At 40.7% G+C, this 18,427-nt stretch overlaps 1 protein-coding gene across 1 annotated transcript; it reads right to left on the bottom strand.

The window, feature by feature from the left end:
• Window positions 1–788: 788 nt before the first annotated feature.
• LOC138030571 (uncharacterized) lies at window positions 789–17,173 on the bottom strand. Its single transcript, XM_068878467.1, has 6 exons — window positions 17,054–17,173; window positions 13,902–14,155; window positions 11,922–12,036; window positions 7,840–7,962; window positions 5,199–6,181; window positions 789–1,313 (listed from the first exon to the last, which is right to left on the bottom strand). The coding sequence occupies exons 1-6, from the start codon at window positions 17,142–17,144 to the stop codon at window positions 789–791; spliced, it is 2,091 nt and encodes a 696-aa protein (XP_068734568.1). The 5' UTR covers window positions 17,145–17,173.
• Between the last annotated feature and the right edge of the window lie 1,254 nt (window positions 17,174–18,427).

Raw genomic sequence — 18,427 nt, 5'->3', positions numbered from 1 at the left:
TACAGTTGCGATTTAACTGGACGCCAGCGTAACTCTTGTAAGACTGGGGTCACGTGATCGAACTTTCTGGTATTACTGACGGCCTTCGGGGAGCAGCTGACGACGTCCATATATCATAAGCTTTGTCTTACCTGGGTTCAAGAGGAGGTGATTGTCAAAAAACCAGCTGCAAATTCTTAAGAGATCATCATCAATGTTAAAGATTGCATAAGCCATGTCTTGAATTGAGAAAGAAATGTGAAGTTTAGAATCATCAACATAGTACCATATCCTCACTGCATACTCATTACCTCATCGCATAAGATTAAGTTATGGGAAGAGTCCGCTCCTGCCCTCGCCACCACGACAACAACTCATAAATTGGCAAACAACACGGGTACCAAACGTTTCCAACATGACTCCCCTTTAGTTCTCTCCATTACTCAAATTCCTCTTAATAACCATAATCGGCGAAGGAAGGGGGCCAACGAAAGGGGAGGTCCCCTGCCTTATACTACACACGGGGATATCACCGGAAGGAGGAGCAAGAGCACTAACCTCGGAATAAAATGAAACAGGACCCTATAAAGAAAAGGGAGAAAAATGATAAACGAAAAAACGCGGAAATAAGCCAAAAGCAGGGGAACCACCCCTTCGTTGACCCCGAGCTCCGAACTAGGTCTGAAATTGAGACACAGAGCAGGCCCCCTAAGGTCAACGAAGAAAGTGAGTGACATAGGGTGAAAAAGAAAACGTTAAAACAAACTAACGCGAGAACAAAAATTTATCGTAAACTGAGGCATAAGAGACTATTGTCCAACACGACCGCGACCAAACTGTCGCCCCGCTGGTGGGGCACGGCACGTTCGAGCGATATGTCCCCATCTTAAGCACCTGAAGCACTGAACCTGGGCACGGCCAGGGTAGGGGGCTGGCCTGCGCATTGCAGAACCAGGACGAACAGGCATGGGAGGTGGAGGTGCCTTTCCGACTCCCTTCAAAATCGCGTTTGCGTCTTTGGCCACCTTTGCTCGCACGGGATCCCCCAACAATGCCAGAAAAAGACGCTGAAGCTGTTCGTCATCCACAAAATCCGACCTGGTCTTTATCTCATCCAAAGCGGCAGCGTACTCATCGGCTTTTTGGTGGTTCTCGTTTCTGGCCAAACGCAACAACGACTGTAAGAGCTCAACCGCCTCATACTTGTCAAACATCGCCGCTGGTCGATTTATATAACGACGAAGCGCAGCCAAGGCTGACTCAGAACTGTCTAGAGTCCAAAGGCGTTCCAAGGAAATGACCTTTTCCTCTAATACTCTAATGCGATCGGCAGCCTTTCATGAAAAAGAAAACACACTTGAGGCTATTGCCTTCACCAGCGACATGCCCCAACGTTCTCCAAAAATAGTTAACCTAAAAGGTCACTAAGTGGTGGCATACCAAACATTCCCCACCGAAGGAGAGCATAATAAAACAAACAGTGCAAGAAAACAATAACATCCTACGTCATAATATCGCCGTAACCCGGGGCAAAGCGTAACACTGAAAAAAGCGCAACCATACAAATGAAGCTATACATAGACCGCGCAAAACTGTCTCAACTGGCGGAAATCCTTAAGTTATAAGTACACTGATTGCAACGTCTACCGATGATATGCCTTCGCCAGTAAAAACTAGTGGTATACCAAACAAACAAACGCTCCATAAAACTCTTCACTGGTGGAATAGCCGAACACGAACACGAAGACCACAAACTCATCGTGGTCTTCTATAATCTCAAAGGCTACGACAGGCACTTTCTGTTACAGACCCTCTACGATCTATGGATGAAAGTGACCCGTGCGGGTGGGACAAAAGATCTTGTCCTCTCGATTCGGGAACGTCACGGTCAAGGACAGTGTCTGCTTTCTGCCGATGCACTTGTCGGCTGTCACCAAGACCTTCGGTCTGAATCCGGACAAGTACGCCAAAAAGTACTTTCCCCACTTTTTAAACCGTCGTGAACTTCAGGACTATATCTGCGAAGTTCCGGCTAAGGATTACTACGATCCCAATGGATGAACTCTAAGGGCCGGGCTCAGTTCCTTTGATGGAATGCAGAGCTTCGGGCTCAAAACTACGTGTTTGACTTCAAGGAAGAACTTTTGAAGTAGTGCGAATGGGATGTGCGGGTGTTGGGAGCGGAATGTCGGGCGGTCCCGACCAACTTTGAAAAGGATGCGGGATTTGATCCCATGGTGTGTTGTTTAACGATTGCGGCGGCCTGCACGCAGCACTTCCGTTCCACGTGTTTGCGGCCCCCCACTTCCGTGTCGAACTGTCGTCGGGATGGGGCGGCGTAGCTAATTTTCGTTTCATAAACAAGTTTATGAATCCGACTTGCTCATAACGGGGGTGAACGCTATTTTCAGACCCCTCTTTGCACAAGTGTTACACAATCTAAATAGGTAATACCCATATAATCTAAATTTAGATCAGTGGGTGCAAGCCATCTCAGATGATCATCCTACTTTATGTAAAGGGTATGGGCAGCAATTATTTGGTCTCCAAACGTCCCTCCTCCGGAATTTTGCAGATATTAAGCACATGCCTTATTTGTTTGGAAGTAGAGTGGAATGTGGAATATGGCCAAGACAGCATGGTGCGGTCAGACAAGGCATGGAAAATGTGAAAAAACCTGGGGACGGACTTTAACAGGATATTGAGACACAATGTCAATGCCTTCTCATTGGTTCTTAGCTTCTCCACTTTCTTTTGATAGTGCCGTGCTGGTTGCGGTGGTGGCTGCATAATTTTCACAACTTCTGCCGGACCGTTTGGATGTATGTAATTTCAGGATCACTTTGCTCTTCAGTATTAGAATCCATTCATATTACTCATTACAGATTTCAATTTGTCTTTCACAAGTAAAATGAAAGTTGTTCGGTATTTATTTGAAATTCTGGTCAGTGCTTTCACCAACATTCAGTGCAAAAGTGGAGTGGTACCATTTCGTTCAATGGGTGCGTGGACAGACGGGACTCAAACGAGACACGAGTTATATCAACTACGATCGTTCCCGACGGCTCCTGGAGGCCTCAAAACCCTCCACTTTGCGTGTCCTGTACCAAAAGGCGGACGAATCAAGAAGACAGCAGTTTGGAATGTATCGTAAAAGATCGTAAACTGGGACGAGGCGAGCACTAGGTCGCCTCACACGTTTTCTTTGTACATAATATTTTTTTGTTCTTATTAAACCGTTTCATTCGTAAAAAATCTTTTTTTTTTTTTTCGCTTGAACCGTGAGTGGTCTGGGACTCTGTGACGTCATCCCATCCCTGTTCGATGATGTCATCCCACTCTCTCTTCGCCCTCTTTTTTCAAACATTGTACGTAAAACACCCCATCCTGCTTTCTCGGACGTCCCATGGTAGGCAAAACGCGCCAACCTGTTTCCTGAGGGTCCACAGAAAGGTACGCCATTTATCCCACACCACTACTGTAAACAGCCCACTTCGTTATGAATTTTCTTTATTGTTATTGTTGTCATATGTGTTTCAGAATTTGAAAGATAGTTACTACATAGATTTACCAAAAGTTCCTTTTAGTATTATGAAACTCTTTATAACAACTATTATATGATGCTGCTTTCTTAAAATATAGTTGTCTTTTTCTTCATCTCGTCGTTACCACTTTGATGTTTTACAAAATATCAAATTATCTCAGAAAGCAAAAAACCAAAACAAAATTTATGCAACGTGTACTCCAGATATTTTTCCAGATCACCTTGCACATGTTCATTACTTCTAACACTATTTCAACTAGATATGTTGCAACTAGATATTTTGACGCGCCATCCACTTCTCGACCCTATGCTAGCTAAAAATTCCTATTTAAGATGCTGCCCATAAAATACTAAATTAGGCTTGGGTTTTGATTGTTTGTATGTGGTGTTACTTGGCAAATGATACACCTTTCTAGTACCCCCTTAAGAAACATCTGTACCAGTTTATGAAGACAGCAACAGTACTTAACAGGGTAGCTAATGGAGAGAATTATCCACGTCAAATGAATAAATTGTGGAGAATCGAAAGGCACATTTTACTGAGTGAAATAGTGTACGCGTGCTAATTGCAACCAAGCCAGTTGACACACGTTCGCATTGCGGACCTACTTTTACAGTAGTTTTTGTAAACTACGGATTTCTAAGTTAACAAAAGCATTGAGGTTACAGTGCGACCGGAAAACCCGTGAGCACCTGAAAGATGTCAGGAATGTTATTTCTGTCCAATCACGCGTCCGAAATCCACTCGCCGCTCGCCGTTGATTGCGCGGTAGGAATTGTGTCGGCTCTAGATTTGCCGGGTAATTGATTTAACTTTTGCTTATTCTGTTCATTTAAGCTCTGAGACCTTTCATAAAATAAAACGCAAAACAAAACAGTGCATGTATTAGTCCTTTCACCGATCAGTGGCGCTCGGAAGCAATTGCTGCTTTCAAAATGTGGCGCCCTTACAAATACCTGTATTATTAACAATTATTCCATGAGCGCGCGTTGGATATGAGGTGGTCGCGCTGAGTTGGCTATAACCAGTCTCATATCCAACAAGCGTGAATGGAATAATTGTTTTATTAAATTCCTTAAACTCCAAAAGTTTGGAAGTACGAAATACGAGCGAAAAAAGCGAGAAAATCCGTGCCAAATCGAAAAAACTTGATGACGATGCGATGCTGGAAAATACCTTGTGGTCAGATAGACGCAGTCTCATCACTAAAACATCTTTTGCCTTTTGCTTACTTCTAAACGTCGGAATTGATCCAAACTTTCCACAAAAATGTTTTTATTTTTTTTTTTGGCTTTATTTAGAGAGAAATTTCGCTTCTCGGCAAAAAAAATTAGGTTAGCAACGCTTAGCGCAATCAATTGAGATATAAGGTCAAACTAAGGTATATGAGCTGATAGCCAAGATTGAGTGAACCAATCAGAGCAAGAGAAATGCATTAACTGAGGTTGAAACTTTACTAATAGCGGTTATTCAGTTTGCGGTTTTGGCGCGTAAAGCACGCAAACATGATTGGCTTAAAAACAATAAGCATTCCTGACATATTGTCATAGGTGTTCACGGTTTTCCCGGTCTCACTGTAATAAGAAATTGTTTGAAGCGTTTATTTTATCTTCAGCAAGAAATTTATGCCCACTTATACAGAGTGCTCTTAGTGTTTAAGTCCCATTTTGTCACCGCCAGGTATTTGTTACCTTTGTACTCATATGACGTGAGACCATGTGCTTTAGAGGTTGGAAGTTCTCGATATCTGACAAACCCTGATTCCGAGTAACGATAAACAATCGATTTACCATGGAGATTGGCCACACATAGAAACATTTGACCACACATAACAAATGGTTGCCAAGCAGCGGCTCCCTTTGTTGAAATGCTCTGAAAGAGAACGAACTCGCTGCCGTTCCACTTGTAAATGAAAGAATCAATATTGCCACTTGTACCATTTTCGCGGTTGGCAAAGACAAGAAATGCTTCATTCTTTATGTAAAAAGACTTTACATCAGTAGCGCCATACGTCTGAAGGGATTGCATTTTTGTAAATTCCTTCCCTGTCCACTTCATCAAGGAGGAATGGGCAGAATACCCCTGTTCGGGGGTGCCCCTGTTTGCAACAACCATGAATGTTTCGTTGTTTATTGTCAAGACTGTGGTTGCCCACGCGCTTTCAGTTTCCACCCGTTGAAACTCTTGAAACAGGTTGTCTTTCCATTTGTAGATGTAGGAAAAGCCGTCTTTATTTTGTGTGACTGCGAGGAACAAGTCAGTTGATATTTTGAAGAAGGTTAAACTGGTCGCTTTAAACGTTTCAATGTTCTGAAATGTCACGAACTCGTGTCCATTCCATTGATAAATGGTAGAGTTCAAATTATCGTTAAATGCGTCCCGGAAATTAGCAACAGCAAGGTAATGGTTATCAGCGATCACATGATGTTCAATTCTCCTTGCTCCTGTGGTGTCTATGGTCTGGTAAAGGATAAAGTTTCCAGCTGACTCGTTTAGCTTGTAGATGTAAGAGTCCATCTTGTAACCTTCTGTGTTTCCTATGTGGTTAGCAAAGGCAAGAAACACACTACCACCAATGGTGAAATGTTCAACATCTACAGCTCGTTTTGTTGGCAGATCTTGGCATTTTTCGAAGCGATGAGAGCTTCTGGTACAATCTAAGTAAAAGAGAAATGACTCAACGATCACCAAACATACCGTCGTAATAATACATTCGGCTAAGTGTCTGTTCTTTATAAAATCGTCAACAAGAACAAAACTGGTTGCAATGGAGACTGCATCAGCCAAGACCTTAGTGCGAAAGTCGTGGGCTCGAACCGCGGCCGTGCTACCACTCATGGTCTTTATATAAATAACTGACGAGAAAGTGCCTCCTTTTTAAATTCACCTGAAAATGGTAAGATTATCAAGGTTCCTTGAATAAGGAGTAAAACGCGTGTGGGCCCGTCTCAGTGATGAAACTTGTAAACCGGGTAAAGCATTTAACTTTTATTGATTGCTCTGCTCCAAACAGTAATATTTCACGGTAATGCTAAGGAGCTGCAGAATTATCGGAAGGGAACTAGTTTTGTTCTAAGAGATGACGAAAATTAGGCCATCAGTGTGTATTGATGGTTCAGAGAGAAGATATCTTTAAATTACCTTGGATCCTGCTGGCATTAAAACTTCAGAATACATCATTATCCACATCAGCAGTTGCAATTTGTCAATTGCGCTACCCAATGGACAGTGACTTCCACCTTTTGAACAACTGGCGCCTGGTACCGGTGCTTTAGACTATATGGTATAACTTGTCTAAGGTAATAAAGTGGTATCAATCTATGGTGCAGTAACTTTGAAAGTTTGACCAGCTTGTTTTGTCAGCGTTTGGTTTCAAGTTGACTTCCATCGTTGTTGAGTTCGCACTCACACTGCTTTAAAATCTCACAAGACTCCTTAGCGACCATTTAGAATCAGATTTTCAAACTAAAGTGATGTTAGCTTGCAAGTGGAAGTTTGTTTTGGGTTCTTTGAGTCATTGTTCGGGAGAAAAAAGGTCATGTTCCCCCCCCCCCCCCCCCCTAGGGTTGCTTTCTCACCCCATGATAAAGTGCTCGCTGTTTTGAAAGACGGATGTTTCCTGGTATGTGCTCTTTGTCACGGGACCCTCTCTCTCGCGACAAATAACCTAAAGAACCCAAATCAAGGTTCAACTTACAAGTAAGCAACATTTAATTTTGTTATTTTAGTGCAGCCAGAACGAGGCCCTTTTTCCCTACCCTGACGGTTGCTAGAGCAGGCGTAAAGTTTTCATTCCATCAGGAATCCAATAGATCTTTTTGAAGCGCGCCGACGCTTTGCCGATTATATTCGATTCGTCTTATTATAGAAGTATAAACTTGTAGGTTGTATTGTCGTTTTGTTGAAGCCTTCTTTCGATGGGTCTTTCTGACATTAAAAAGTCTGAGTTAATTAAAAGGATTTGCAATTCATGGCCCAGCCGTGCGAAGCCTCGATCTACAACGCCAATCAACTGTTAAGTTATTTGAGGGTTCAATTTTCATTGGTCAGTTAAATAAGCTTTTTCAAAAGTAATTTTAAAACATAAACTGAAAAAATCATGCGTTTTGACGACGGAGCACGTTACGAGTTCAATTCACCTTAGGTTTTAAAAGGAGTCCAAAAGCGAATTTTTGGTGATGGTAATTAGTTCTTTTTTTCTCATATCTGATTTTCAAGACTTTCCATGTAGACTCCCTTTGAAAACGAAGCTGACTCGTATTCGCACATGGTTTGCTTGTCAATACACATTATCTAAATCCGTCGCTTGCTCTACCTGAACATGATTGTCCATCACCAGTGAAACCTGGCTTGCATATGCAGTGAAAGTGTCCGGCAATATTAACACAGGTTGCATTTTCATTGCAATCATGGATGTTGTTGCTGCATTCATCGATATCTGAATAGTAGGAAAAGAAACTGACAGGTCACGGACTACCGAGATCAAAGGTGACTTGAATTTATGTACTGAATGACAAAATAAGAACCTCCCACCTCGAACCTCTATTAAAGGTCAAAACACCTCAAATGAAAAATATGATATGATGGTTGGTGCTTCTGACGAACCTAAGACCCAGAGTTTTAAACAAACTAGAGATGACACGATGTGAATACGGAAAATAGAATAAATTGTACCTGAACATGATCTTCTATCACCAGTAAATCCTGGCTTCTCTCTGAAGTCGGTAATTTTTGGTATGTCAAATCTTTAAGTCACTGATTTGTGTGTTTTTCTCGAGGCAGATTGCTGACAGCCCGAGAAGAGTGATCACCAGAGTGTATTTTAATAGGTGGGAGCAAATCGTAGTTACTAAAACAAGGAATGACCTAAAATGACCTACAATGGCCTACAATGACCTAAAATGACCTACAATGGCCTACAATGACCTAAAATGACCTACAATGGCCTACAATGACCTACAATGGCCTACAATGGCCTACAATGACCTACAATGGCCTACAATGACCTACAATGGCCTACAATGGCCTACAATAACCTACAATGACCTACAATGGCCTACAATGACCTACAATGGCCTACAATGGCCTACAATGGCCTACAATGACCTACAATGGCCTACCATAACCTACAATGGCCTACAATGACCTACAATGACGTACGATGGCCTACAATGAGCTACAATGAGAGTTTTGCAATGACATACAATAGCCTACAATGACGTACAATGGCCTACAATGACATACAATGTCATACAATGACATACAATGACCTACAATGGCTTACAATGGCCTACAATGGCCTACAACGACATACAATGACATACAATGACATACAATGACCTACAATGACCTACAATGACATACATACATACATACATATATATACATAGCTTTATTTGTTAACGCAGGTTGATAAAAGTCAGCCAATGGCTGTTGTGGACCTGCCTATCTAATTACAACATTAAATATACAAAGCATAGAATACAAATAAAGCTTGTCCACAAATAATTACATAAAAGGCTGAGTATGTCTATTGCGTATGGATACAATTAAAATAAGTAGAAAATAAAGTGAAATCAAAAGTAGTAAAAAACCTCGTTCTTGTTTGTGCTCAAACATGATTCTTTATCGAAGCTTACTTTACCTAGTAGGGCCGGGTCTTTTTTTTTATCTTTTGTTTAATGCTTGCATAGCTGCCTGTGAGTTTATATGGCTCTGGTAGGATATTCCAAACAATAGGCCCTCTATAGGATAAAGATGTTCTTCCTATAGAGTAATTGTACTTTGGTACATTAAATCCTTCTGCTCCTCTTAGATGGGAGTGTCGCGGCTCAGTTTTATAGAATAGATCGCAGATAGATTTGGTGCTAAATCATAATAAACTGAATACATAAGTAATGTATAACCTAAGTTTGTAAACGTTCATTAAAGGCTGCCAGCGAATGTATTTTAAAGTCTCCAAGTTAACATCAGCAAGGCCGTATATAATTTTTGCAGATCTTTATTAAGTGGATCCGTTCGACATTATGTAGCGAAGCGGGGGAGCAGGTTCCCCAGACCAGTATGCCATATGTGGCACTAGGGACAATGCTCCGAAAATAAATGGCTTCCAGGACCTTCTTGGGTAGTACCCTCAACCGTTTTAGATATTTAACTTTTTGACTCAAGGTCTTACAGACGGTTGTAATCTGAGGCTGCCTTGATAGTTTAGAATCGATAACTACCCCTAGGAAGGAACTTGTGTTAACATAACTTAGGGTCTTGTTACCAAGTGAAAAATTTCAGAGGGCCAACAAGATTGTTTCTGTTGATTACCATGACTTTTGGTTTCACGCTATGAATAGTTAACTTATTGTTTCTACACCACTTGTGTACATCACCCAGTATAGGATTTAGGCCATCGCACACTGCATCAACTGAGGAACCTATGTAAAAGAGTGTGATATGATCTGCATACATATCTATTTCCCCGGCCTTCCTTAATCTAATTGGTAGGTCGTTGACGTAGAGAGAGAATGACCTTGGGCCCAGGAGAGATCCTCGTGGGATCCCGCAGTTCACAGCATTAAGTTCCGGTTTGCATCCGTTAACAATGGCAAATTGCGTGCGGTCTTTAAGGTAGTCTCTTATCTACTCAAGGTCAGAGCCACTCATGCCCAAGACCTGAAGCTTTAGATCGAGTATTGAGTGCGAGACACAGTCAAATGCTTTTTTAAAATCAATAAACGCGACACTATCTACATTTCCATTATCGAGCGCAATTTTCCACCACTCTGTCAAGTATGTCAGCAGCCCTTCAGTAGATTTTTCTTTGACAAATCTCCAATGATTTTCATTGCAAAGGCCGCATTCATTGGTAAAGCTATCGATATTTCGGCATACAGTTGCCTCCAATATTTTGCTTGGAATGCTTAGGCTAGCATTTGAAGTGGTCTATAGTTGCTTTTATCTGTAGAGTCGCCTTTCTTAAAAACAGTGTGCATTCGTGATATCTTCCACGAGGAAGGTATCCTTGACTGTTCAAGGCTAAATTTAAATAATAATAATAATAATAATAATAATAATAATAATAATAATATTCTTATATAGCGCTCTTTCGCTGCTGAACCAACAGCGATTTACAACAATGAAGGATAAGGAAAAACTAAGTAATTTAAAAAAGACTGAGAAAACGTAATACTTAATGACTCTTACAATTCAAAGTATTTTAAAAAGGTATGTCTTAAGAGTGGACTTAAACGATTCTACTGACTTGCAACGTTTTATAGTCAATGGGAGGGTATTCCACAGTTTTGGAGTAATAAAGAGAAAGCTCCCTCACCATAAGTTTGAAGATGGCAGCTGGGTTGTACTAGTAATTCTTTATCAGATGAACGCAATGTCCTTAATGGTCGAAAGTGAATTAAAAGGTCACTTAGATAGGATGGCGCTAGTTGATTAAGGCATTTAAAGGTCATCAGTAAAAGTTTAAAACGAATACGTTCATGAACGGGTAACCAATGCAGATCTCTTAGCACAACTGTAATATGCTCGTGTTTACATGAGCCTGTTAGAAGTCGGGCTGCTGAATTCTGGACATACTGGGGTTTTCGGACTTGATCCTGCCTAAGACCTGAGAGTAGTATATTATATTGGTCAATCTTAGATGTTTCAAATACGTGGATGAAAGTTTCACGGTGACGGAAAGAGAGATGTCTACTGATTTGAGCAATGTTACGTGGGTGGTAGAAGGCAGACTGACATATGCTCTTTATTTGTTTGTCCATAGATAATAAATAACTGTATATATAATAGTAATAGTAGGAGACCTCTGATAACGGATGATTCTCCACATAATTTGAGGTCTCTAGGAGAGACTCGATCGGGACCTGTTGCCTTTCTTGGGTTGATAGTTGATATGTCCTTGAGGATCAGGGGGTAGTGCAGGATAAAGTCAGAGCATGTGCGGGAAATCCTATAAACATGATGCATCTCTGAGTGATTCTGAGCTACAATGACCTACAGTGACCTACAATGACATGCAAGTCATTGTAGTAGGTCATTGTAGCTCATTGCAGGTCATTCCTTGTTTTAGTAACTACGGGAGCAAATCATACAATTGAATTATACGATTTCCCATAGCTAGCATCAAAGTTGCTCCACCTGAGCATGACACTCTGTTGCCAGAAAAGCCGTTCTTGGATGTGCAGTTAAAGTGTCCAGCAATATTTGTGCAGTTTTAAGTACCAAAAGATGAATATAGACCTTGGTAAGTCAGTGCAAAGAATACCCTATACTAAGATTGGTGACAGTTTACTGGGGTCACGGTTATTATTGCACTTAAATGAAATATTTTCCACAGCTAGACAAATTTTTTGACACATTTATTCTATTCATTATTTATGATATTTCCTTTACCTTTTTCGCAGTTTTCTCCTGTGTAGCCGGATGAACACTTGCAGACATATTTCTTTTCAGTATATCCCATAAAACACTTTCCATTGTTGACACATGGATTAATACAGCAAGGATTCTTATCAGAAGAAAAAAACTGTAAGAAATTTAACTTCAGGCCATAAATTCACACATCTTAAATTAGTTTATAATCATAATGGTGTTTTGTATCTTACGGTTTAGCTTTAATAGTTTTGAATAATTTTGTATTTTTTTTTGTTTATAAGGTTAATGCATAACTATATTAGATACTTCTCTACTCTTTCACATTGTTCATAGCTTTTAAATTGCTTCTTTTATGATTCACTGTAACGCTTATTTGATCATATAATTTGCGCACTATTAGTTATTGTAACTATTATGATTATTATTCTTAACAAGAAAATTGTATTATAAAGGCAGTTAATAATACTAATAATAATCATTTTCAGGTAAAAATTACAGGTAATAAAAAATGTTAAATTATTACTTCCCCTATTTAAACTTGAGAATGACTGAGGGGCGGACAAGACGTCATTTCTTATTAACCTTCGTTTCTTACCTTAAAGTGATTATCATTAGTAGACTAAGTAGAATTAGTAGTATTGCCACAATTGCTTAAATTGTCCAGCAAAGTGCGAAGTCGTCTATAACCCGATCTTCAAATAAACAGTCATTTCATTTCATTTCATTCATCAAGTCTTTCACGGGAACAAATGAGCCCAACAAATTGTTCTTCTCCCAACTGTGTGGTTTCATGGCTCAGTTGTTAGAGCAGAGCACCACCATTGAAGAGGTCATGGGTTCGAATCCCATTGGTGACACCTGAGTTTTTCAGGTGTCTATAATAAAGTACAATTGATTACAGTGCCCCTGTGATAAAAACAATCACTGCCTTTTTTTCTTCAGATTTTGAAAGTGTGCTTGCTTAACACCTGTCTGGCAAAATTTTGAGCTTTGATTTTTATCCAAAGGCCATTTACTTTGAGTGTAAGTTTTCGTTTTCACGGTCCGCCAATACTCACGATCAAAACTACCGATTGGACCTCAGAGGGTTGGATCCAGGGAAAATTGACGTTAAAGGCTCACTAGCTTAAACTTTCAGCGTGTGAATGCAGCTTATTATATAATTATGCGAGGTGAAGTCTGCTTCGAGCCGAGTGGCCCATCAGGCAATGAGGCGATTAGGAATAATTCTACTCCCCCCTGGATAAGACGCTATTCCATCGCAGGGTTACCCCCAGCATTTATATACCTGGGTGAAGAGATGCACTGTGAGAGTAAAGTGTCCTGCCCAAGAACACAGCACAACGACCCGGCCAGAGCTCGAACCGCTCGATCGGGAGTCTAGCACTCTAACGGTTAGGCCTCCGCGCCTCCAACTTATGCAAAACGCGCGTTTAAAAGTCTGAAAGCCCAAAACTCCGGTGCTGCACATTTATTCTCCGACGTACACACGCACTACGTTCTTAAACTAGTAAGCCTTTGACGTCATTTTCTTCTCGATCCAGCTCTCTCGAGATCTTAAAGTTAGTAATGGCGGACCATTAAATAGGAAAATTCCGCTTAAAATAAACAGGTGTCTTCTTGAAATCAAGGCTTAAAACTTTGGTCGCTTAGCGTTCAGTTAATACAGTTTTGAAATCCGAAGAAAAATAAGAATTATTTTTTTGGTCAAAGGGGCACTTTAAATTGTCCATCAAAGTGCGAAGATCACTTGTCTCAGTCGCCTATAACCTGCACTTCAAATAAAAAGTCATTAGCAGTATTATTATAACTTTTTTTAATAACAAAAACTTTCTTCACCCTCTCCTCCCCTCGTTTCGTAGTACAAGGTTGTCATGATCAAGGGTGGGGTGGTAGGTGCGTATTTGCGTGCTTAGTCGTTAAAGACGTCTACTGAAGACAAGAAGGTGTGAAATCTACCCCACGAGAGTATTTATCTTTTGCTTTAACATGACATACCTCCGCGCCTCTGTATATCCAACCTCTTCTTGGCTTAAGATCTTCTGGGTGCTGACAGTGGTCTGAATCACACAATTCACAGATAATGCCGCCCTCAATAGTTCGACCAATGTTAACAGACACACACCTATCTTCTCTGAGACACCAATGTTCACATTCTGTATACCCGGTTGTGAGATTTCGAAACACGTGACCTTCGAGATATTGACTCGCTTGAAGAGGGAGTAATTTTATGGTCCGGCAACCACGATCTCCTGACGAACAACAACAATAATAATAATAATAATCAACGCATCCTGCATCCGATCGAACTGGAATTTAGAAATGTTGGTTTTTGAGGAGAGGGGAAGACAGGAAAACCCGGGATAAAAACCTCTCAGAGCAGAGTAAATAACCAACAACAAACTTAACCCACATATGGCCACGAATCCGGAATCGAACCCGGGTCTCATTTGTGGTTGGCGATCTGTGAATAGTGCAAAGTAGACTGGCGGGAAGTCTATCAGGATCTTTGCTAAACCTCTGCAAAAGGTTGCACTGCTTGGAACAGCGAAAACTTTAAGGAAAGTACTGGAGGCTGACTTGACAAAGGCTATGGGACATAGCCCGACTAGCACCTCGAACACCGGGAAGGAGACCAGTAATTACCGAGAAACTCTTCTCAAATAATAATAATAATAATAATAATAATAATAATAATAATAATAATAATAATAATAATAATAATAATAATTAAGGAAGATATTTACGAGCAAGTCTCAAGATACCGTCCCAGGATACAAAGTAATGCAAATAAACGTTTGGTGTTAGACATTACATCAACAATAACAAAGCCGAAAGATGCCAAACTGGAAAGCACCTGGGAGAGATGGAGTGCAAGGCTTTTGGATAAAAAACCTAACCTCTCTTTATAACAACGCTAGAGAGCAGTTGGATGGGATGTTGAATGCGAGCAAAATGCTTCCGGGATGGATGACAATTTCCTGCCCACCGCTTCGGTGGAAACTCTTGATAGGCTTCATTGCAGACGGCATTTTCTCTTACTTAAAAAAAATTAGAAAGTATTCCCCGGTAAACAAAAAGGGTCTCGTGGAGATAGTACAGGGACGGAAGACAAAGCAGTCCTGAGAGACTGTAATCGGAGGCATACCGTGACCAGTCTTGCAATGGCCTGGATAGATTATAAACAGGTATATGGGGAAGTACAAGGATAACGATCCACTTTTAATGGACGATCTCAATTTTTTTGGGACTACCCGTGATGAAATAGATTCTTCGGTGTGAAATGTGCACTTGTTTAGCAAGGACATTGGTATGGAGATGCCCCACCTCCACCCCCACCCCCACCCTCACCCCCACCCTCACTCTTCAATTAGCAACCGGAAGACAGCCTAAATTACTCATCGATATTCAGCTCGCATATTTCGGCGTATTTACTTTAAAAGGACCCCATGGCAGCCAAATAAACACGATGCCGTCGTTTAACTAAGTAAGAAAGAAGAACCATTCAATAAAACTATTAGTTGGAATCGATCGGAAAGTCCAAGCCACCTGGGCTATTTAAGTGAAATTGTGATCCAAAGCTGGAGTTTCCAAGTCATAATTCTCTCACTTTCTAATCATCTTAAGAATAAGCTGATGAGATATTTTGAGGGTTGCTTCTGAAAATACACTGATAATTGCGAATGTGTATGCGGAGACATCTTTAAATAAGAGCTTGTTGTTTATTTCCCCTTACAAAACCCACAGGACAGCTGGAGATCTTCATAGTAAATTAACGAGAGACAAATGCTTCTCTTTCTTTCGACATCGATAAAAGTTATGATTTACAATGCAAGGATACTTGAGAGAAAGGAATTTATAACTTTAGAATTTATGACAAGTGGTTCTTTTCGTAAATGGTTTGAACCAAGGAGTCATATCACAATTAAGTAAAGGACGATCGTCCGGAAGAACTGTTTGTCATGAGATGACATTGACTGACATCTCGACAACCTGAGCGGAAGTCATCTTCAGAGTCAAGTGGTTTGTGTGACGTCAGTAGATACTATAAGAACTCCGGTCGTAGATGTCATTGGTCAACTTATTCGTGATCTTATTGGTCGACTGTCAGTTGAGCCTAGATGTAATTGGCTGGGAAGACTAAACAGTGATAGGTGCGTTTCGATCCGTCTATAGGTCTAAGGTCAGTACGTGTATCGTAGAATACGTTGGGCAGTACTGTGAGAGTAAATCAGTGAGTTGTTTGTCTGTTGATGTCGTCGATGAATCGTTTGTAGGGTGCGGGAAGTTGAAGGGCATAGGTTTATTGGTGTCTGTTCTAAGTTAGTAAACTACAGTAGCTTTCCAGTACGATCCGTTGGTAGTAGGTAGTGCTGTAGGTAACACATGTGGCAGAATCCCAGTCGATTCTGTGATTTGTCTGTAGATGGTGTTCAGCAATGTTATTGTTGATGTCACCGTTCCTCGTCGCTCATCTGTGTTTAGTCAGGCTAGTGTTCAAATTTCTGCCGGTCTCACCGATATAAGAGGCCTGGCAGTCGCAGCATTTGATCTTATAAACTGTTCCTTGTCTGTCCTTAGGTTGGTATTTGTCTTTGACGTTAGTCAGTAGTTTTCGTAAGGTAGTGATGGGTCTTTGAGCAACAGCCTTACAACCTCCGTGTTGCTTACAGCCTTATAAGTGAGTAACAATATTTAAAAATAATACTATAGCGCACAGGGAGCCATTGTAAATGCTTACGAATCGGTGTAGTCTCGATGCAGTAACGAGGCGAGCTGCTGAAGTTGAAGTCTATCAATCAGATACTTAGGAAGATCACAGTATAGGGCATTACATTTCTTAAAGATTGGATCAGTAGCATCATATACTTGGACTTACTTATTATTCTCAGTGCTCGCTTCTGTAAAATAACTTATCTGCACTGACTGGAAAGAAACATATTACGAAGCCTTTTATCCGTTACACCGCGGGTTTCACGCGGTAAATAAAGTAATATTTGTTATAGCTTTTCAAACGGAACAAAGAGATGTTCCGTATTTCTGAGAGTGCACGAAACCTGAAACCTTAAGTGGAATGATTTCGTCCTGTTGATCCCGCTGTGGCAAGAAAATTCTTTTTTTCTAATGTAAAGACTTTGAGACAAGCTGACCTTCATAAGAGTGCGCATTGTTCCCTATGCAGGCAAGCAACAGCATAGAGACAATCAGGTGGTCTTGATCGAAAAGGGAACAACTTCTCATGTTGGAGCGCAATGATGATAAACTATGCTCTGAAGTTACAGTCAACCCTGCAACAACTTATTGCTTTCATATGCGTCGACCTCCTTAAATCAAATTGCAGTGATCAATTATTCATCGGCCACACAGGGAGTTCCAATGAATAAAATTGTTTTTTCAAGCGATTATCAATAACACTCACGGTGACTTAAGTGATTTTTAGTTTATCCGTGGCTCTCCTAAAAGGAAAGCAAATGAACAGCATAGGATAACTAATTCTTTTAAGCGGAATAACACGTCATGAAACGGGTGTCTTTAAAAAGTTGACCGGATGCTTGCGGATGGCGGATGAAAAAAAAATCAAAAATTTAATTCAACAAATAATTCAAGAGGGATTTTTCTTGAAACTCGGAAATTCTGTTTCGCAACTAGCCACATTTGGTAGTTCCATATCGTTACATCAGTCAGTTCTAACAGCAGGTCGTTCGTCAAGTTGCTTTTAGTCGCGTTTGTTAATTAAGCCAAAGGATAATTTTTTGTCGGTAAGTTACTCTTGGCCACCAGATGTTCACAAAATGATCACCGTCATAGTCATAGAAATTATTCAGATAAATAAATGAACTGAAACAACCTAAGGGAAATCGCTTTGCAGAAATTCTGGAAAACTCATCTTCCGTTACTGGAACCCAGCAGGGGACCTAAGAAACCCCGAAAGAATCAGTAACAGGAGTCTTGTCATCTCTCACTTGATCCCGAAGCATCAAGGCTGACGGCATACCCCTCCTGTTTTTAAAAGACCCTGTAGCCTAGAAATAATCTTGCCCGATTACCTACTTCCCGAGCAACACGTATACTGGCAGGAATAGCTGCCGATGGTTCACTTCGAAAAAGCCATGCAGGCAATTTCACAACAAGGGCATTTTTGCTATTATTTGTTTTGACTGCTTTTCGGACTCATTGGGAAAATGTTTTTCATTCCTGGCCGAAACTTTTGAGAGGGATTGCGCGAATAGTGAATATCGATTTCGTGGCTATAATACAGATCGACTAACTCTTGGGTTTGTTAGAGGAAGTCATTCATTTTTTTTAAGTTCGTTAGGAGCTTTGCCTTTGTGTGGAATTTCGTTATGTTTTCTTTTGCTTTTTCCTCCGCAAAATATTGGGGCAAGTCCGGCAAGCCAGTTCATTCCTGAATGAACTGCTGAACTTTAATCAACATTCACGAATTTTGCCCGTAACACCTTATAAATACAAGGAGCGAATTTAGGAGGGGGGGCAAGGGGGCTTGGCCCCCTTTTTTCCCCTAT

The sequence above is a fragment of the Montipora capricornis genome, chromosome 13, assembly GCF_036669925.1.
Source record: "Montipora capricornis isolate CH-2021 chromosome 13, ASM3666992v2, whole genome shotgun sequence".
Taxonomy (NCBI): Eukaryota; Metazoa; Cnidaria; class Anthozoa; order Scleractinia; family Acroporidae; genus Montipora; species Montipora capricornis.
This window is presented reverse-complemented; position numbering and strand designations above follow the sequence as displayed.